The following is a 22670-nucleotide window of genomic DNA, read 5'->3' as shown; positions in this document are numbered from 1 at the left end:
GCCATCTCTTCGAGAGTTCGCCACAATCTGCTGTGAGCTTCGCAGTCAAACGCTTTTGCGTAATTTAGCAAAACATTCAATACCGCCCACCAATACAACATCGCTTATGCACTCTTCGTCGCCTATAGTTCCCAGCGCTCTCGCATAACGACGGAGACGAGTTGCTACTAAACTCTACAGCGCTGGATTTATTTCTGGCTGCCGAAGCAGTATTTTCGATGAAAGCGAAATGCCGAAAACGTTTTCAATTTTTAGGGTCATATATAAATATATATTTTGGCGGTCGATGGTTACCATATTATTTAACCGGAGAGCTTCATCTGAACACAGCCTTCACACATTTCTCTTGTGATGTTTAAATGTAGTTTAAAGCTGCTTAACCCGAATTTGGCAAGCATGCAAGTTGAGGTCGGCCGTTCGTTTTGGTGAAGTGTTACATTTAAGGAAACCTTTACCAGCTGTACAAATGAATCAAAGACGCTTTCAGTAGATGCAAAGGCGCGTCATGGCTACCATTCCACTTCTTTCAGGTTCACTCAGCTGGCAGAGCACAAATTAACGTAAACTGACTCTATGTAGAAAGCACTTGATATCACTGCGAGCCTTGCCTCACACCACTGAAAAACTGATCGCCAGTTTCTGATCAGATTACTTAAAATGCCAACTCGAAATACAAGAGCTGCCACCAAACAGAATTTGAATCTTGGTGCATCTCACAATGTATACAGTATAAGGATTGTAGAATGTATGACCCGCATAGTCTCGAATTCACTGCCAGTACATATAAAAGAAGCTGTTAATGTTAAAGTATACAACCAAGACGCATTTTATGCAAACATCTTAAATGTATGGATTAGTTTACAATGTACTTCAAAAAGAAAGTAAATGCTGTCCTAATCAAGTGGACTGCTATCAAAATGGGAATCGCTGACTATTTTGAAGGGCTTGCATAGCTCCAGGAATGTTCTCTCCGGCAGAACTTTGCAATTACTTTTTATTGGGACACAACATTCTGCACGGAAATGTTTTTTTATTCGTTCTTTTGATGTGCTCGACATGACATGGGATATTTCTGATGTATAGTGTGTTTGCTGATTCGCTGCAGCCTACATTTGCAACCATGTTTTTTGTTTAGAGACGCAATAAGCCATTTTCTACGGGTCTAACAACTGCTTTGTATTTTATAAAATAAGGAAATCTGAAACAAATATGTACATATAAAAGGGAGACGTACATACCCCAGCACCGAACGACCCCACAGCACCTGTAGTAAGCAACTGCGGCTCTACGGCTCGAAGAGCCTGGCTCGAGTGGCGCCGTTTGTGAGTGGTCAAAATAATGCGTGGCCTATTGCAAAACATCCGAATCAGCCAGAAATCGGAGTGGAAAGACGTCCGCGGCATTTACGCTATATGCTTTACGAGCCGACCGATGGCTATAACGTGATGTAAATTTCGGTTACCTGATGTCAGATACAACAAATTTTGTTATAGATGACGCGTCGTTTTAAATTATTACAACACTAAAGACAGTATTCTTCACTAACTGGAAAAGCTGATCCCTAATTCCAAACCAGGAAAGCGCCTTCAGACCTCGCCAACTTGCGACCGATCTCCTTATCATGAACGCTGTGCAAGCTTGCAGAGAAAATGCTGGTTATACGACTTGCTTGGTGTCTGGAACAGCACGGTGTATATCACCCCGCTCAAATTGGATTTCATCCTTGCAGTGGACAGGTGGGCGGTCTTGGCATCAGAAGTGTTGTCATCTACCCGCAGCCGCAATGTCTGTACAATATTGACAAAGGACGTTGCGCAGTACTAACAGCTACACATACTTGGGTGTTACCTTAACTTCTACTCTGTCCTGGAGCTTACATATAACACTATCTGCTCCTCTGCCTTCCACAAACTCTGTTTCTTAAGACACAAACTAAAAAATGCACCCGCTTCCGTAAAGTTACTCTGTTACATCTCTTTCATTAGACCTAAGCTAGAGTATGCATGCATAGCATGGGATCCTCACACTAAGTCAGATATCAAGCACCTTGAGAAAATACAAAGAAAATCAGTTCGGTTTATATTTAATAAATTCGCTAGTTTCGACTCACCCTCTCAAACAATGACAGATAATTCTATTCCCACACTTGAATCCCGCAGAAAACAGTTGAGGATTGTGTTCCTTTCTCTTCTGATAAATAACACACTTGCAATAAACCAGCCCCCTTATATATCTCCTGCATCAACACGCTATACGAGACATCATCATCCTGACTCACTGACACCCTATTATGCTCGAACTAACACGTTTATGTTTTCCTTTTTCCCTCGCACAATATCAGATTGGAACACTAATTTACAGATGGATATGCATTGCGAATAATATTGTATAATTTCTTATTACTTTTGTTGTTGTTCTTTGCTCTTTTTTGTACTCAACTATGCCCCTCTGCTTGGACCAAAGGGTCTGCAGTATGTAATAAATAAATAAATAAATAAATAAATAAATAAATAAATAAATAAATAAATAAATAAATAAATAAATAAATAAATAAATAAATAAATAAAGCATACGACAACATCATTCATGCCGCAGTTCTGAACGCCATTGACATGCTCCACCTACCTTTGATAGTACTCAGGTTTGTCGCATCATTTTTGGACGGAAAACATTTGCAATACGCCTCAGTGGTGACGCAGTTTGTTGATTCTTTTCACTACGTGGCGTGCCCCATGGATCAGTATTGTCACCGACATTGTTTAATATTGGTTTCATCCCACTTGCATGGCACTTACATGACATCTCTAAAAGCAAGTTTCTGCTATATGCTGATGACATCACGGTATGGAGCACTCACCAAGAACAGCTTACTCAAGAGGCTGCCCTTCAGTCAGCTTTAGATGTTACCTCTAATTACGCTTCTTCCATTGGCCTTCAGCTTTCTGCGTGTACACGTGTCTCTAACCCTTGGGGACGCGGTAAACGTACTGCTAATCCAATTGATCTCTGTCTATCAGGCACCCCTCTACAGGAAAGTCTGAGCGCAAAAATTTTAGGCTTAACGATTCACCAGTCAGGATCAGCGACTGCTTGGCTTTCCCAGGCAAAAAAGCAAGCTATTAAGATTATGGGTTTGATTAGAAGAATTGCTCCTAAAATCGGTGGCGCTGGCTCATCTGTTGCACGCCAGTTGGTGAGAGCGGTGCTGCAGCCACGTAACGTTTATGAAGTCCAGTTCGAACATCTTTCAAGAGTACAATGGGATCGCTTTGAATCCGTGAACTGAAAAGTTATGAGAACCACTACATGCTTTCTACGAATCACCCCGGTCGGGGCATTACACGAGAATGCGCAGCTCAAGACCACAGATGATCTAGTACAGCAGCACCGTGATGCGCGCAGACTTAAAGCCGCCTTATTACATTCCATGCAAGCACTGAGGGCGTAGGCAACTTCACACATTATTCTTCAGCCACCTGCGCCAGTTCTCCCTCCCTCGAAGTTTGTACAGTTACGTGACAGCAAGCCAACAGATAACCGCAGATCAACGTCTGTCAACTCGGCATCGTCCCTTTGCCAGAGATATGAAGAACAAGACGCTCACCTGCCTCAAGGATAAATTGTAGTGTACGTGGATGCAAGCATACAAGACTGTTAAGCAAAAACAGTAATCTACTTTCCGTGGAGACCTAGCCTGGATCAGACCTCTACGCTTAAATTTTATGAACAACCTACATCTTTCTGCGCTGAGCTCGTGGCAGTTCAGGAGGCGCTCTGCTTCGCGGCCACCATTACAATGCTTCCTACGGCCCAAGTTATCATTCGCACTGACGCACTTCAAGCGGTACGTTTGCTTCGACGGGTCAGCCGTTGCCCAAATTATGTCAGGACATTTACCAGCTTGAGGCGCCCATCCCGCAGTCAGTACGTTTTGAGTGCGTCCCACGGGACATTCTACCTTCCAGAGTCAAGCATACTTAGCGACGTGCCTCGTGACCCAAGACTCATCATTACCACGGCTCCTTGATATAGACGACACTACCCTTCTTTTATCAAGAAAGTAACACCTCCGGCGCCGCACACGTGCTCTTATCCCTCCGTGTGCGGTATCGCTCCCCCACGATCTCACCCGTGCTGAGGAGGTTGCGCTTCGGAGGATCTGGGTCGGGGTTGCCCTGACACTAGCTGTCACTCGGACGTTGTCTCACTTCCGATACTTATATCCCCGCCCAGGGTGTCCGATATGTAAAGATGAAAATGTTGAAGCCGACATTTACCATTTACTGTGGGTCTGCCTAGCTCTGAAACCAACACGAATCCGGCAGTTGACGATAGCTGGCCTTTCAGCAAGCAATCCTGCCTCGTATCTCGCTTGAACGCAGGGACTACATTATCGCTTACTCTTGGACCTCATAATATCAGCCAACCTCTTTCTATTCATTATCATTAGCTCATTCTTCATGTCAAACCTTACTGATGCCCTGAGGCAAATAATGGCAATAAAAAACTGGGCAGTGTTTCTTCTTTCTCACAAACAACAATATCTAAACAAACGTTGCTTGTCAGAACCATCGCTCATTTACTCATTTATTCAATACCGCCAGCAAACGTTTGGCCTCCAAGGCTGGAGTGGTTACAAAGCAAAAAAAAAGTTCTGTTTGCTACAAATTCCTGTCCTATTATGGCGACAAAAGCAGCGAAATACAAAACATCAACAAAAATATGCAGTGAAGAATTAAAACTCAACTATTACTCAGCAACACATGAATTCAACACTTATTAGCAAACTGGCAAATTAAAAAATAACAACATATGCACAGCAATCACAAGCAAGCAACAACGGCTGCCAAAACGGATTCAAAGGATTGGGACGTTGACAGGTTCACCGCCTTACTCGGCAGCCTGTTTCACTTAAAAACGGCCCTCAGGAAAAAGGAAGCCTTGTGGGAGTTTTTTCGACATTGGGATATCAAAATCGCCTTGCAGTGTTTTGTTCAAGTAGATCGTGCACTCTTACAGTGCACGTAAGTCTGGAAGCCTAGTTTTTTTTGTTTCGGTTAACAGTTTAATTTCATTTCAAGGCGAGGCAATTTTTGCCGTGATTCTAGTACGCAAATACCGGACCGTTTGTAAAGGTCTCATGCCGAAAACTGTCTACCATAAGCACTATAAATAAAATGAAACGCTGTTTTATTCATTCTACGCGGTTAGTTTCTGCTTAAGGCTCTGGGTCCCAAAACTGCATCTACGTACTTAAAGGGCATACGAGAGATGCGTATGGAACTAATTTGGTTTTGCGGTTGCAATGTTTCCAGCGGTATCTGAATAAAATCGCTTCTGAATAGAAGCAAAATCATTTCTTTTCGGACATTTTTTTCTTTTCAGAACTTAGAAGAAAAGTCGCACACGATTATTCCGTGGTGCCATTTGTATTGTAACTTCTGAAAAAAAAAAACAAAAAAAACATGCTATGGGACTTTCATGAGCTGGTCTTTTATTCTAGGAAAAGGCATTTTGGCGCGCAAAAGCAAAACTCAACTTGTTTCGGTCGATAATATGAAAATGAGCTGATGAGAATAGATTCCCAAAAATAATAAATTCGTGGCGCTAACATTTTCGACTAGCATTTATGTGAACTCTGGTTTCTCGCTACGTCGATTTCTACTCCAGTGCTTGAGCTTGCTAGACAGGTACCTTTAGTACCGTACTACATCATGCCTTCTTTAAACTAGGAAATAGTGGCCGCGACAATAAGAGAACATGTGGTCTTTCAGCTTTTTGCAGCGGAACCATAATGACGCTGTTGGCAATTGCGGTGCCATACCTTGGAACGGCTGCTCGGGTGAGTGAAGTAGTTTTGAAAAGTTTGTTCTGTACATTCTTCGCATTTTCATTAATCCAATTTTGTTTTCACTATTTTCCGTCCTTAGCTTTTCATGTCATTTTACTCATCTGCTTCGGGCCCGTTCGCCGGTCTTTTTCTTCTTGCCATGTCATCTCCGTGGGTCAACGTAAAGGTAAGGATTAAGTTCAATGCATCCAGAAATATTAATCACAGACGACAGAGGGTTTGCGACAAATGCGCTTCATGCAGGTGAATGTAAAGTTGCGACCAAAATCACGTATAAATGCAGGTAAAACATATCTCAGGCCACTCACCTATGCGACTGTGTCCTCTTCAGATACACTGCACGACTTTCGGAGTGTGCACAATAACACGATCATCTCAACGAAACTTATTTCTATTGCTATGATGAAGTCATAGCTACGCTAAAAATGAGGTTACTTGAAGTACGTTTTCATTGCACTTTAATTTAACAAGTGCTCTGTTAATATGATGTACTACTCTGTAAACATACAGTCGTAAACCAGAAGAAATGACTAGGTTAGTGACGACGTCAACAAGCAAGTTTGTTTTTAAATAAGTCCTGCGCTACACAGAATCTAGCTGGAGAACATAAAAAAAGTATTGCATAGAACTGCAAGCACAGAGAATGATTTAGTCGCTTTTAAAAAGCATCGACACTTATCAAACCAGTTAACAATTTTCTCCCGATATTTATCTGGTTTTTCACATTGTTCTGTTCTTGTCCCTCAGCTTTTAGCAGAATGCTCAGCAAATAAATAGCATGGCAAGTAATGAAAAACCGCAGAGCATTTGTTGTCAGTATAGGTTTTGATATAAAGGAGATTCGTACGGGCAGAAGAAAAAAACACCAATTGAATATTCTTATTGTAGATCGTAGCAGATTGCTTTACTTGAGAAATTCCCTCAGAATATAAGACAGAAATAGTGAAGATTCCCTTCTGAACGTGCATTTGGTTTTACCATGCTTTCTAGGTGCACTTAGTTTTTGAAACAGTGTGCGTCGGGAGACTGGCTGTGTACCAACACTGGAAGAATGCACATTCCAAAACTACTGCTCTCACCTGCAGGGTATCGCATGTGCGACTCTCCTGGTGTGCACGCTACAGATGTGGCACGTGATAGGGAGGATATCTTCGGACTTCTACCTACCTCCCTTCCTCCCTAAAACTTTGGACCGCTGCCCTTTGAACGCGAGCGTTTCAAACGGCACTGAGGAATCTGCAAATTATGCGGACGAGACGGAAACAGGAAGGTCAGTTTTCTGCAAACAGTCTAACACACTGGCCGAACAGTGGCTATGAATTTTTTTTAGTCCCTCGGTGCAGACATTTCGTCAAAGAAGTTATCTACATACGAGTGAAATCAAATTAATTACTGTTCGGTTTCGCATTCCTAGTGAAGTTTCAAGACGCGCATTCGTGACAATACGTGAAGCTTTTATGGTTGAAAGCACAACAGAGCCAAGCATGTCCTCTGCAAACAATAAAAGGATAACATCGCGGCTGCTGGGGAAAGGGATGAGAGAGGGGTTCCGTTCGCAGTTTGTAGTTGCCCATGATCTTCAGCAATGTGTCAGGCGGTTAACAAGCGTAAATGGCCTTAGGGCGTCCTGAAGCGTGCTTGGTAGTTGGTGCTTATGGGCATTCTGCGTTGTGTCTAAGGAGTGCTCGTAAATATGGCTAGCATTTTATTGGTTAGCAGTAGCTCTAAATTGTGGAATGATAATTAGAACTCACGCAGCATGTCACATATTAGTGATACGGTGTGCCTGCCCTAATGAGCATGGATGTTGCAGATGCAAGAGAATTGCGGGTGGGAGTGTCAGGGAGAGAGAGAAAGCGATTTTCGTTTCAGCACGATGGAGACTTAGATGGGTGAGCGATTGAAGATCTGCTGGATCTAGTTCTCATCACAATAGCACCCCCCCCCCCCCCCCATCTGATAGAAACAGCGAATTGAATTGCCTTAGAGAGGAAGAATCGCTTAGCGACTTGAATAAAACCTACACTGATATCGAGGCCATCCCTGATGGTATTACCAAAGGAAACTTTTTGCGTTGGTCTTCCTTACGTTATTCGCTTGAACTTCACTATTACAGCTGCTTTAATTTAAGCTAGTTCTTAGCTATACTCTCCTTGTGATCTAGTGCTAGGAGCAGGGAATCTACTTCAGCTCAAAAGCTGGAGCGCGGAAATACCTAATTAGGGATGCCGGGGTGCTTAATATGTGCTCCACTTTTCTTTTTTCACCACATAGTATAAAACATACACGTGTCATAAATGACATCAAATTTCATTTCATTGAACGTAATTGCATTTCACTAAAGAATGCATCAGGTCGCGCAGATTCTTTTTTGACTTCACGATCATGGCAAGATAAAAAAATATGCAGTTTTCTTCTTGAGCTCATTGTATCAACTTTGATTGTGGCGTCTACCAATAAAATATTCTGGCAGAATGGTTCAACGGGTACAAAGTCAATCTGCAATAATAAGCAAAGAACACAACCGCGGTAGCTTGCTTTCGATGTAGGCGAAACGCGAACCACAAAAAAAAACATATCCTCTTTTAACAACGCATTTTACGAAAATCCGAATTCTAATGAGAGGGGACTGCTCTAAAGTAGAATATAAATGAGAATTCTAATCCAAACTTTTGAAACTGAACTTTGTTAGCTTATTATCCCGCTGGCAATGATTGCTTAAATGTTTTAGCGCACAACAACATTTCTAAAGGCGGAAGCTAAACCACTCATCAGTAGACTCCCTCATTTGTAGATTGTTATGTTGGTGGAGTGCTTGCATGGTTTTTGCTGTTTATTCTTTTTTTTGCGCAAACATTGCGCGAAAAGATGAATAGTTCACCCAAAAATATTGCATTTCCGGGAATCAGCATATGTCCTCCGACCACCTTTGAAACGTATGTAAGCAGATTATTTTATTTGAAACACTTCAACATACAAAAACATTGTCTGGTGATGACTGAAAATAATAATGAGTACTTACCAATGTTTGAGGGGGAGCCTCAGATTGCAAGCCGAGCCAGCGTTTTGACAAGAAAAAAAGGGGGACTTGTTTTCGACTGGGCCAGAAGAAAGCAAGTCACCTTGTTGTAACATTGTCTCGGCTTGCACACTGAGGCTCTCCCACTACTCTTCTTCAGTGCTCGTTCATGGGGTGACTGAGAAGTCATGCAAAAATAAAACAATTTTCACAAGGACTCAAAAAAACATCCGATTTATCTGTTCTGTATGCATCATGAGTCTGGATATAAACAGCTGCAATTCGCGTAAATTTTCTGTTCCTCGGTTTGCCCGGTGAAAGGAACGAAATCGACATGACTACAATATAAAATTCAGGAAAGAAGTATTGATGCAATGAAATTGGCGTGGGTACCAAAAGAAGAAAAACATTCTAACGACCACGGCTTCAATTTGATCAGGTTCACGTGCATTTGTGGCAACCAAAGGGTATACATTTCATTTCATTTACTGATTCCTTAAGGGCCCGAAGGCATTACATAAGGCGGGACATATATAGTATCGGAAATGTCGGAAACAATGAAAATAAAGCACACAGTGAGAAGTAACTACCAAGTGAAACACACGTGAGAACTATATGGTATTGATGTAAGATTATAGCAAAGGATTATACTGCTCTATAACATATATAAGATTAAAATAAGAAAAACCAATTGTACAAAAATAGTTGATATCTGAGCGAAATGAGCTTTTGTTTTTCGCGGAATGTTTTACGATGAATGCATGAAGCGATGTGCTTAGGCAGCGAATTCCAGAGTACTATTGCGTTAGGGAAGAATGAACTGTTATAAGAAGACATGTGACCGATTATACGTGCCATCGGTTTATCATGGCTGAGGGGGGAGGACGTTCATAGCGCGGCAGTTATCAAGTAGTGGCGTGTTATTGTATTATGATAAAATCTGTGAAACAAACATAGGCGAGAAATGACACGGCGTGATTCGAGTGTTGGGAGACGAAGGTACTCCTTGAGGGAGGTGACACTTGATTTCGTGAGTAACATGAAGTGATGAACTGTGAATGGTATGATACCAAGATGCGCAGGGTACACGTCCCGAGGCATCCCAGGCTACAAAAAGCTTTAGTTGAGGACGCCATTAATGTAGTCTATTTGAGCACCTTCAAAAGACACTGACATTATGCAATATATACGCGGCTTTGCGTTTTAGCTTCACTGAGAGTAGCTGCGTGGCCTAATTTAGCCCCGGTTAGTCAAGAAGAGACTCATACTTTATGAAGGGCTAAGAAAATCACTGAAAAGTACTAAAAAGCACTGGAGCAAAGCAAAACGCAAAAAGGTCATTGAAAATCATATTTAGCACTGGTAGCACACGCAAAAATTCTGCAGCAAAAACGTTAATCTTGCTATTCACTTTTAAATTTCAGTTTCTACTCCATTGGCCACAGCCTCAGCTATGTTTGTGAAGAATTTACTGGTAGACAATTTGTTCACTCAAAACAATTAATCATGTTTCCTTTCTTCCTCTTGCCCCAAGCGCAGCTCAGCCGTATTTCCACTGTACCGGATCTCCTTCTATTGGATGTCCTTCATTGGTGCCATACTGACGATCGTGCTGGGAACCGGTATAAGTCTTGCTACAGGTGAGTTCGCAGCCTTTAATGTTCGCACAGCATACATGATGATTTTTTTTTTGATGCACAACAGAAACATGTTCGACATATATATAAAAAGCCTACGGAAAAACCAAAACAGTAAGAAGAAGCGCTGAACAATGGTAAATGGGATACGGCTCAGTTCGCAGGTCCCATTTATCCTTGCTCAGTGCTTCTTCATACCGTGTAATCCATCTTCTTCCTCTCGTTATACCTGGATCCTCAAAAACAGTAAGAGGCATTGAGGCTTCAAAAACAGGTTCTTGTTCGTAAAATCCTTGGAGCTTTTTTAAAAATACTTGTCATTCGACTGCGTCGACTTCAAAAATTGTTTATGTTATCGCTGTATCAAGAATGCATTTTTCTTCAACCCCAATCAGCCGCCACGCCTGCAATAATTCAGAAAGACGTTTACTTGCATTCTTCGCATTTAGTTCATGGTACTCATAACTTGCGTCAGGCGTTGGCTAGCGCATGGATTCTTTCGCGGTCACTTAGGAACTTGGGTTTGTTTTAGATCAGCCTATGTGTACAACCTGTCTTCGCAGGATAATCGAATACGTGTAGCGAGGCTCAGTTCCATCAAATTTACTTTCGCGATCTAAGTTTAAAACAATTGTGCGGATGCTTCTGAAATTCTTCACACTTCAAATTAGAATCTTCGTTGCTCTATGAGCTAAAATTGCCAGCTTAAAAGTAAACACTCATATAATACCGACATCCGGAACACACCAGAGACGGCATCAATAATAAACGTTTCTTGTTCTCGAATGTATTCAGACAAGAGCAGCTACTTCAGCATGCCGCAATTTAAATTTATGCATCGACTCGAAACTTTTCTCTGAACAGGACATTGTTTAGACTATGGTTGCAGTACTTCACTTGTGCCTTCCGTAGCGATTGCGTGCCCACCAAGTAAACTGAGCCTGCATCCTTATTAACAATCAGCAATGCTGATTAAAGATCGTTTGTTTTGAGCGTCTAAATTAGCTATACTTTTCTTTTCGGTCAATAATATCGTGTCGGCATTGCAGGTGGGGGTCAAAACATGCGCCGAAATTTCCGTTTCACAAGTCCACTGTTTTTGTCTTTGTGGAAGAAGTTAACCCTGATTCGCAATGATCTAAAGGTAAGTTATTCTTCCCACCAGCTTTTGCCATAGAAATTACGGATTTAGTACAAAACTATGTTGCACAGAGCAAAATGAGTAAATATTGTATGGTTGCCCTCTAAGTATTTATAGTTTCGGATGTGTTTCCACTATCAGCACAGGCGTGTTTTTCGCATACGGCTTGGCTACCACTAACAGACCTAGCATATACGAAGCCTGGAGCAGATCAGCATTTCAAAAAAGGTAGAAAAGAAAACAGCGGAATAGAGTAACTTTAGCCAAACAAAACTTTGCAAGCACGGCGAGCACGCGCAAGATATCCCAGTTATCTGCGGCAGAAATGAAATCCTAGCTTGTCGTTCTTCAAAACCTTAAAGAACAGTGCGCTGTATTGGTTCACCTGAGATCTCTTAATATGTGGCTTTCTCAGGAAGCGTAATCTAATAGACACTGTGAGATGTTCTTTGTTGACATGACAATTAAGTCCACAATGAACTGGTCTTTTCAATGGACTTTAAATCGGTACATTTAGTCCGACTAGACTTATAGGGTAGACTCAAGTGATAAAAATTTCACCGGAAATACAAAAAGAACAGAGAAATTTAACGGAAGCGAAGTATCCAAGGCGCAGCCTATTCCGGAATAGTAAGAGCTGCCATTAGTGATGTAAGAATGTCATTTAAAAATGCCATTTCTGCACCTTATTTTCACTGACATTGCAATATGAGTAAAACTGCGCTAGGACGTAGGCAACGATGTGAATTTAAGAAAAAAAAGAAGTATATTTATGATGAGAAGGGCCAGATACAAACACAACCGCTGAGCATTTCTGAGTGTTCCCTGGGTATGCAGCAAGCTCAGAAACAAAAACCCTCATAAGAGTTTATATTTGGTTACGGTTACAAGACTCCGGAGAAGCAGTTATGCCTTTAAAGTTAATTCTTTGAATCGATTATTATGGCATGTTCTGGACGTGACAAAAATGGCAGAGCTCTTCACTTTTTTCGTGTCTAGTAGGCGCTCATGCTTAGGCGCGGATTAGTGCTGGCCATCATCTTGTGATGTGCGTTGGGTAAAGGATTCATGGTTTTGTTTTTGCGGAGGGGAAATTTCAATAAGCGTATATACTTTTGGTTGTTTTGTGGTTAACGGAATAACGCCTGAGAACAGCTCTGGCTATGACGGATACTGCTGTGAAAGACCTAAGATACAGTTGACTACCTAGCTGTGGTTGCTTAATGCACTGACAACGAACAGTAGATGGTTGCCTTGCGTTAATGATTTGCTGAAAATTAGCACAGTAATACCACATGCATTAACTAAAAACCACTTAGTTGGCTAACTAAAGAAAACATTTCTAGCGAAAACACATGCAGCAGTTTTCTGGGGGAAAGAGTTTTCCAAGAAGAGTATTCAGCCAACTGCTGATAGTTATAGCCGGCTTCTATGCGGCCTATAATCCAGCAGTACGCGCTCGGATTGCTTCCCGTTCCAAAACCAGTGGTAACAATTCACAAGTGCTGAAATTGTAATTTCCGGAATAGAGTAGAAATGTCGGCAACTTCGTTGAGTGGTAGGGCTCAAAAAATACAGCGAAAACGAAAGCAGGCGGAGAGTAGAAAATACACGACAGGCGCTAACCAGCAATTCACGTTTATTAAAAAAAGACACCCGTCTAGGGCAGTATTAAAACGACAAAAACGAGCGCAAGCACAAATTTTCACTTAAAACTCATTCATAAAAACCATAACAGCAACAACAGGTTATTTTGAAACCAAAGTTTTGGAGATAGAAGTTCCAATTTCTTCCCACTTAAAACATTCAAAATCTAGCCCAATTCAAGTCGCACTTCTTTAACGCTTTTCTTTCTTCTCTGTTTTCTCTTCTGTCTGCACGAGGCAGCGGAAATGGCACAGCTACAGAGCCAGTAGCAGTTCCATGCATTTTCTTTTCATTCTTCCTTCAGTCACAACAAGAACAAGTGGGACAGATACTGCGCCTTTCTCTTCCTGTGAACCAAATATTTTGTGCGAGAGCTACATTGACCGCAATGTCGCAAATGTTTTGTTGTTGCGACTGAAGGAAAAGAAAATGCACAGGCCTGCTACTGGCTCTGTAGCTGTGCCACTTCTGCTGCCTCGTGCAGACAGAAGAGAAAATAGAGAAGAAAGAAAAGGACGAGGGAAAGAAAGACAAGCGCTGCAGCAACAGCCGTCGTCCACCACCGAAGCGGTGAAGGGTACAATGATGGTCTACTACAGATAAAAATTCGGTGCAGGCTAGCCCCGTCGCAGGCGGCGGTGACCTGCCTGTCCCAGCCCCATCAGGAAGGGAGGGGAGCTGAGCCACCTGCGCTGCCTCGTGCGGATAAAAGAGAAGGGGAGGAAGGGTGGCTGATGCTGGTTCTGATGGGGCTGGGACAGGTAGGTCCCCGCTGTGATGGAGGCTAGCCTGCCACCGAATGTTTATCTGTTGTAGGCCGTCACTGCACCCGCCACCGCTTCGGTGGTGGACATTGGCTGTTGCGGCGTGCATCTTTCTCTCCCTTTTTCCCTCAGCGCTTCTCCCTCCCTGCGCTTTACTAACTGCGCCACGCTCCGAATTTTTTTCTTCTTGATTCCCTGGCTTTAGCACACGACATATCACAAAGGAAAATCCCATCAAAACGTAAAACAAAAAACACATAAGGCAATGTACATGAATAAATGTCATGATCAGCTAGTGTTAGACTGGCCTCGTCGCTTTGAAACTCCCGAAGCGACAACAAAGGCTTTACCCTTGAGAGCCATTCGGAAGGTTCTGCAGCCACTTTTTGAATGGCAATAAACCGCTTCGTACTCTCTCGAAAATAAAGTCGAGCAGGTCTGGCATCCCTGTCACGGTGACAACCTGCCATTCTGGAGCGCGACATACAGTGGAGGTCCATAAGCATAATTACCTAAAATGGAACCCTATCCTTGATGTGTCGAAGCGCCCGCAGCGTGGCCTTAAGTTTTATTGGCCACGCGCCTGCCACGGCCAAAGTAACTGCGCATTGAGAGTTCTGAGGAAGGCCGAGGCAAATACGGAGCGCCTTGCGATGCTCGACCTCCAGGGCGGCGGCCCGCTATTAAATCGGTTGCGACATCATCGCCACTCGCGCATAGGTGCGGCGCTGCTTGAGTACGAGCAGCTCACCAATGAAACGCCTCCCTACGACCTCTTCTCGCCCTGGCCCGCTGCTAAGGAGGTTCAGCGAGAGATTGTCGGCATCGCGGGGAAACAAACCACGCCGCTCTGTGCAGTGCAGCAGCTGACCGGAGCCGTCATCGACGAGGATCTCCAACACCGCCTCATCGTTTAACACCGACGGCTTCGTGGCCAGAGATAGTTGCTCGGTAGCAGCGGCGGCTACTATCCCCGCCCTGCAACTGTGCAGGCAGCTGCATTTGTCATTCCTGGGTTTCTGCACCATGGCGGAGCTGTTGGGCCTACGCCTAGGCCTGGATCTACTGCTTGAACTGACTCCGCCGCCACCCATGTGTGCCGTGCTATCTAAATCCCGCGCTGCCCTCAGCCACCTTCGTACCACCGGCCGGGGAACTCCGCTGCTGTGTCAGATTCGGGCGTGTCTCGAGCGCTTGGCGGAGCGCGGCTGCTCTATACGGCCACAGTAGATCCCCGGGAACTGCGGCGTAGAGGGCAACGAACGTGCTGACGAGCTCGCGACCGCAGCACATAAACTCCCTCCTAGCGACGAGCAACTTGCTTTAGCGGACGTGCGTGCGGTAATCGACGATCACCTCCGGACGCAGCACCCCGACCCACGCATCGCATGAGGTGAGCGCACTCACAGTGTCAGCGGCTGCACGCTAACTCGGCTGCAACGCGCAATTATCGTCCGTGCACGCATTGAATTTGTGTGGCCTGGGGAAAGACCGATGCGCCACAGACTTGCCATCAGTGACGTGTGTGACGTCTGTGGCGCGGTAGAAACTCTCTAACATCTACTGCACTGCGCCGCGGTAGCCGAACCACGACGTGAGTTACTGGCGGCTTACAGAGCGCAAGGGGTAATCCCGGACAGCGTAGCTGTGCTCCTGTGGCCGCCGGGCAGTGCGCGCGTCCGCGAGCAAACACACGTGAGCCTGTGCGAATATACCTAACAGGAAGTCTTGATGACCTGCATATTTTACCTCGCCAGATACTGCACGCTGTGACCGAACGCTCTTCGTGTGCTATTTGGGATAATAACGGCTGATCGCCCCACGACGGCCGTCAATGTTTTTTACAGTGTGCAAGTGCGTGCGTAGTGAACAGTTGCCTGGACGCAGATATATTTTGGAGGAGGAGGAAAAACATTTTTTTAAACCCAATAACTAGGCACTGGTGATTAGGCGGTCGTGTCCATTTCAGGCGGCCTCCTCAGTCCAGGTTGCCGGCAGCTGCTGCTATCCCGCGCACCCGCTCGATCAGCCGTTGTTGATCTTGCAGGTGTGAGCTAGCCAGAGCAGTTTCCCAAGAGGAGACGGTGGGGTGGGGAATGGGCGGGAAGCCTTGCGGCTTTGGACACGCCCATATGGAATGGTTTAGTGTTGGTTTGGTGCTGGCGCATGATTGGCAGATCGAAGGGTACCGCGAGGGAAAGAAAAGGTGTTTGTGGTAAGGGTTCCGGAATGTGTGCATTTGAAGTCGCCAGGTAGAGGCATCTGTTCTGGAGAGGGATTTGTGCGGTGCGGGACGTGTTCTTCGTTGTTGCCTGTAGTATTCGAGGGTAAGTGTGTACGTGAGTTCTTCTGTGGTGGTTGACAGCTGAGAGCTTGATGATGGCCTCGGAGCATTTTCCTCTCTGGTTTGCGTATTAGCTGGCAATCCGCCGTCTTCAGTCTTCCCTCCTGGTGCCCGGCAAGTTAGTTCGCGGGCGAGTGCGTGGGCGCGCTCGTTGCCAGAAAGAAATGCGTGACCTGGAGCCCAAAGTATTCGAATAAGCGGCGTGTGCGTCTTTTCTTTGCACTGACGAAGGATTTGGTGGATTTTGGGAGACAGCAGACCGATTGAGAAGGCTCGGCATGCTGCATGTGAGTCTTTGACAACAGTGCAGGTTTTTAAGTGTTTGTGCAATGGATGAGATGTATCGGATGGCGAGGGCTATGGCTGTCTCTTCCGCCGTTCTGATCGAGGTCGTGAGAATGGAGCCTGTTACTTGTACCTGACCGTCATCGTTCGTTACGGCCAGGCTTCCGGCAGGTTTGCCGGGGTAGCTTGTTGCGTCGGTGTATAATACGAATTCATTATTTCTTAATGTACGTTGAAGTGCCCATACTCGGGCATGCCATCGGCCCGCGTTAAGGTCTGGATGCATGTTTTTTGGGATTGGGGCTACTTGGATCTTTGCTCTCATTAAGGGGTTCATGGGCTCCGGATCTGGTGGTAAAGCGGTGCTGGGGGCTGGATACCCGAGTCTCGCGAGTAGGGCACGTCCTGTGCGTGTGTTTTGTAATCTAGTTACTTATCCTACCCACTGTGCTTCAATTAATTCTTCCACCATATTGTGGATGCCTCAGTGAAAAAGGCGGTGAGTGGCTGCGTGGGGAGGGACACCCAGTGCCGTCTTTACCTCCGACCGGAGTACCACGTTAGGTTTTTCTAGTTCGGCCCGATTGAGGTGGTGGTACGAGAGGTGGTACGTGAGGCGACTGATGATGACCGCCTGAACTATGCGCAGCGTGTCCCTCTCCTTAAGACCTCTTCGTCGGTTGGAAATCCGTCTTATCATGTGGGTGATTTGAGACATTTTTTTACGGAGAAGATGTACTGTGCGTGCGGCTCTACCATTAGATTGGAGGTGTAGCCCCAGCACCCGAAGCCTCTCCACTTATGGCATTGGCGCATCTTTAAGGAAAAGATCGATCTCTGGAGGCTGTTTTCCCCTTCCGTGGCTGTTCTTGCTTATAATCAAGAGTTCGGACTTTTCCGCTGCGCAGGTTAGCCAGCCAGCGGCGGCGTACGTCTGGGCCACGTCTATGGCTTCCTGAAGCGCGTCTTGCATATCGCCGTCAGAGCCCTCCGTGACCCATATTGTGATATCATTCGCGTAGAGAGCATGACGAACCCGGGGGATGTTGTCTAGCAGACGTGGCAGTTTTGCCATCGCCACATTGAAAAGAGTCGGAGAGAGGACCGAGCCCTGTGGCGTCCCTCGGCCTGTAAGAGCGATATTGTCGGAGCGTAGTACGCCTAGTCCTATGGTGGCCGTGCGGTCCGTCAGAAATGTTCTGATGTAGTTGTATATCCTATTCCCACAATGGGACGATGCCAGGTTGTCAAGGATGAGGTAATGTGCAACGTTATCGAAAGCGCCTTTTAAGTGGAGCGCAAGTGTCGCCCTCGTTTGAAGCTTGCTAGGATGGCCCATTACTTCCTCCGCCAGTTGTAGCTTGACATCTTGTATGGATAAATTTGGTCGGAAACGAAGCAGCGTGTCCGGGAAGAATCTTCGTGCTTCGAGGTGGGGGGTAGAGCCGGAATAATACAATGTGTTCGAATAGTTTTCCGATACACGAGGTGAGCGAGATTGGCCGAAGAGTTGCTAGTGAGAGTTGTTTGCCAGGTTTGGGAATGAGCGTAATTTCGGCGTGCTTCCACTCTTGAGTGAAGGCTCCCGTCGTCCAGGCTTTATTGTAGAACGATGTCAGCTGGGAGATTGACTGGTTGTCCAGGTTTTTAAGCACCTTGTAATGGATGCCATCCCTACCCGGCGCCGTATTCTTCGTAACATTTTGTAGACTTGCTCGGACTTCGGCCTCTGTTATGTCAGCGTCGAGTGGCCTGTTCTCGTCCTCGTAGTGGTAGTCCTTGTACTGATGTAGCGCTGTTCTAGTTGGGAGAGGACAGCGTCGTCGTCACACTGTTCCTTGCGCAGGAGCGTACGTATCGCCTTGCTCGTCTTGGATTTGGATTGTTTGAGGTCGAGTAAAGCGCGGAGCAGCGACCACGTGCGAGCCATGCCGAGAGTGCCTTCGAGATGGTCGCAAAAGCGATGACAGTTGTTATTTGTCAGCTCGGCAGCATAGTTCTCTGCTTCGGCAGTGATTTGGGCTATTCTTAGCTTCAGCTTCCTGTTGTGTTTTTGCCGTTTCTACTCTTGACGATCCCACTGCGAGCCTCCCACAGGTGGAGCAGGAGGCTGTCTACGCCAGGTGCAGTTGTAGTGGCTGAGACTGTAGGCCCGCCCGATGTGCCGAGTGCTCAGTGACCTAAGACATTTGCGGGTGGGCCTCAAGCAAACTACTGTATACTGTACCATAGTATATATATATTTTTTTGGTTTTACATACCCTTTTCTTTCTCCTTATCGTTCAACTCTTCGATTTCCTCTACATTTTTCTCATTATCCTTTTATTTCCGTCGCCCAGTTCAGGTGCTTCAGATATCAGATAGCAGATACCGGGGCTGGCAAACATCTTTTCCTTCCTTTTGTATATACAATCAATGACCACCACCACAGATCACTTGACAGATAATACGCCTTTGTTATCCTACAAACGAATTATAAAACGCCGGTGAACTTTGATGCTTTCAATGAAATGCCGGTTGTGTTCGACGAGGGGCGCATGATGTACCATCATGACAGGTCATGACGTCACCAGGTGAATCATGCATATAAGACGTCACTTCGCAACAGGGTCCGTCAGGCTTTGTACTTTTCGTGTCCCTAGCTCCCGCAGACTTTGGGCATTCCCTAAGTATATGGTCGAGGGTCCCTCTCGCTTCGCAGGCTTTGCATTTATCATTTGTGCTCTACTCTATCTGGGTGTGAAACAACCAGACAAAGTTTGGGAAGTTTCCGGCTTGTAACCGCCGCCAGGCTATGGCCTCTTTATTATTCAAGCAATAGGATTCGTTGGCGGCACAAGACGTCTGCCTAATCTATAATTTTCGGTGATTTCTTGATAGGTTTCCAAACGTTCGTCAATCTTCTGGTAGTCAGGCGGTTCCGCGTTTACCAGGAAGAAGAGATCTCGGGCTAAATCATGGGCCACTTCGTTGCCGGAAATGGACGTGTGAGTGGTGACCCAAATTAGGATGGTTTTGCGATCGATTTTAGCTGCAGCTGACAGTCGTGGAGAATCCAGCCCTATTCCTCAGGCCTGCGTGTCAGGAGCGGGGAATAGTGGGTCTCCTAAATCGGTGGAAAATAAAGTTTTAATCAATCAATCAACGCATTTACGAAGCTGATCCCGCCGGTGTCTGTTCCAGGTATCCGTGCGACTCCTTTCATTTGGTGCTTCCTCGAACACCGCACCACACAGCACACAGAAGCGGAGCCAGGTGTTGGACAGTTTACAGTTCGGAAATAGGCGTCTAGGAGGCGTTACTCCAGCAAGCATGAGCGGCGTTTGAAATTCATTTACAGGATAGAAAAGGCGCAATATCTGTTGCAATTCTCCGCGGACACATGTACCATGCCGTAAAGGAAGGTACATGTTCTCTATCCTATACCTCATCTCTATCTGCCTCTATTGAGGGAGATGGAGGGGCAGTAGTAGAGGGCTGCAATCCACCGTGCTATAATGGCTTTCACCTCATCCACTTTACGGGTAAATAGTGTCCTCAAGAATTTTTTAATGCATTTATAACATGTCGTGCGGTGTGTTTTTGGAATGTACCATGTAATGCAAACTTTTCCTTATTTTGAAAACTTTGCCAGTATTTATTCGACCAAATTATTATCCGAATAAGATGTAAAATCATGCTTGCTTGCAATTAGCGGCCAGATGGATTCATTTGAAAGTGCACTGTGATGAGATGGTTTTCGATTTTGAGTAAATTTAGTTGCCGTAATGTAAAAATATTCCAAATTTTCATAGGGTCCGGTATCTGCGGGAGTTGAGTGGACAAACAGCAATGAATTGCGTACCTCGCCGAGCAATATATTTTAATGCAGAGTTAGTTGCCTAAATCAAGGTTTCTTTTTCTGGTGCAATGCTTTCAATATGAGTTGTGCTTCTTGTTTTGAAAAAAAAAAAGGTTGTCCACTTACTTCGATTCATAATTGGTTTTATTCTGTAAGCGACAGCAGATGACTTAACTAAAGGCCAGGGGTCGTTGTTTTCATTTTCAATTGTTCTACACTTCTTCGAGGTGCGCGTCGATTTGGCGGGTGACGTGTAGTTTACAAAGACATTGAGACGAAGGACAACGCCCTTGAAGTAACAAGATGAAATCTAAGTTTATATGGCACAAACACAAGGTACGGAAAACTTATTTACAAAAGACAGAGAGCCGATTAAACTGTACAAAAGAGACTGAACGAAAACTAAGCGCAACTCCACGAATTGGCACGCTAAATGCAACATTGGACCCTAGCTCTTCTTCTAAGCAGGGGCCTGCCTGCTACCGCAATGGCCGCTTTCTCAAAGACCCGAACCACCGATGACCGCGCGGCGCGCTCTCAAACAACCGCCGTCGAATGCTGGATATGCGGAGTAGGATCGGAAATAGCTTAGCACTACCCAAACGTATGCTCGCCTCTTCCGGCTTGCTAGAAAGACCTGGAATTTGCTAGAAGCCATGGTGAGCCTGCGCAGCTTCTTCATTTGCACGAGGTGAGGAGGACGAGGCCCATTGCGGTTGAATGTATGCGTGAGTCAGCGTGCCTTTTTGCCCATGTCGATGGGGCGAGGATGCGCAGCATGGTGGCCCGGATCTCGGTGGCCCGTCTGAAAGCCCCTAGGTCCTTCAACATGCCCCGTTTTCTCCGGCGTTCGCGCCGAAATGTTTCGAAATTGACTACCGCGGGCTTAGAACTAATCACAGGATAAAGTGAACTTATATAGAATACAATTGTCTCAGCAATTTTAATAGAGCAGTCTGTATCACGTCTTTTTAACAGGTGGTGGATCTAAACATCAAGGACGGCGGAAAAAGGGCGGCAAGCATCGAAGTGGAAGGGGACGAGCTGACTGTTCTCAGTGGTCAGCGGTCAACGTTATTAACAGCGACGGCCATCTGAGAGCACCACTGAAAGCTGTGCGATGTGCAGCCGATCAACGAGAACACACAAGTTTCACAGAATGCGCAATTTTGTCGCAGAAAAAGAATCCGCGAATGCTGCATTTCGGATATAACTTTTACTTATACTTTTTAGAACATCTTAACATTCCTTAAAGAGCAGCAATCATTCATGTAACTACAGTTTTTTGGTGTTATCATGCATTTCTTTCCTTTACCATCAACTCTTTAAAAATCGTGTACACTCCTGTGGCTAACAAATAAAACAATTGAGCGCATTGTACAATTGTATGCCTCTTGCTAGAATAGCTATCAAAACTGAACACGTTGAATCATTAGAACCTACAGTTTGCACAGAAGTGGCATTTTATTAAAAAAACTAGATTTTCTTGTTCCGATGAAAATGTGAGATTAGGCAAATTAGATACTTGCGTGATGTGATCAGAAGAAATCAAAAGCTCTCATCGCAGGCGCTGACCACGAAGTAAAACGTGCCGCTGTCCCAAAGATGATGCTGGTGGTGCCACCTCGTTTGTCTTGTGAGAGTGCTACCGTAGAGACTCGGCGAAGGACTTGACGTGGGCCGAGTGTATTGCAGAAGGTTTGAAGCAATTTGTCAACTGCTTTGTCAATAATGATCACCAAAACTTTGTTTGGTCAAAAGTTCACACTCACCCTCTTCCACATTATTCTTCAGCTGATATGGCGGTGGACCGCACATACGAACGGCACACGCAACACCGGTCGACGGTGGCAGCGAAGATGCCACTTTCATAGCACAGAACTACTCAGTGGAGATAAAATTTGAAGAACTGGTTCGGAAATTACAATTTGTCAAACTGAAAGCACGAACAGTGCATTATGTAATTGTATCTGGCTTGAAGACGCTGCCTTTTTACATAGAGCCGAGCTGATAATAATAAACTGAAAGCACGAACAGTGCATTATGTAATTGTATTTAGCTTAAAGACGCTGCCTTTCTGGCATAGAGCTGAGCTGTATCAGAAACTAAGATGTTAAAGTCTACTACTGCACGCTCGAGAG

At 45.1% G+C, this 22670-nt stretch overlaps 1 protein-coding gene across 1 annotated transcript in view; it reads left to right on the top strand.

The window, feature by feature from the left end:
• LOC146174260 (putative sodium-dependent multivitamin transporter) overlaps positions 1–21880 on the top strand; it is an 80084-nt gene extending 58204 nt beyond the window's left edge. Inside the window, exons 11-16 of the mRNA XM_084583981.1 lie at positions 5775–5842; positions 5931–6017; positions 6937–7121; positions 10410–10510; positions 11557–11651; positions 21508–21880. Coding sequence (XP_084440107.1) covers positions 5775–5842; positions 5931–6017; positions 6937–7121; positions 10410–10510; positions 11557–11651; positions 21508–21627 — 656 coding nt within the window. The 3' untranslated portion in view covers positions 21628–21880. The remainder of the gene's footprint in view (positions 1–5774; positions 5843–5930; positions 6018–6936; positions 7122–10409; positions 10511–11556; positions 11652–21507) is intronic.
• Positions 21881–22670: the final 790 nt, after the last annotated feature.

This window comes from Amblyomma maculatum, chromosome 11 (genome assembly GCF_055883805.1).
Source record: "Amblyomma maculatum isolate TAMU_Amacu chromosome 11, ASM5588380v1, whole genome shotgun sequence".
Classification (NCBI taxonomy): Eukaryota; Metazoa; Arthropoda; class Arachnida; order Ixodida; family Ixodidae; genus Amblyomma; species Amblyomma maculatum.
Note: the sequence above shows the minus strand (reverse complement) of the source record. Positions and strands in the feature narration are given on the sequence as shown.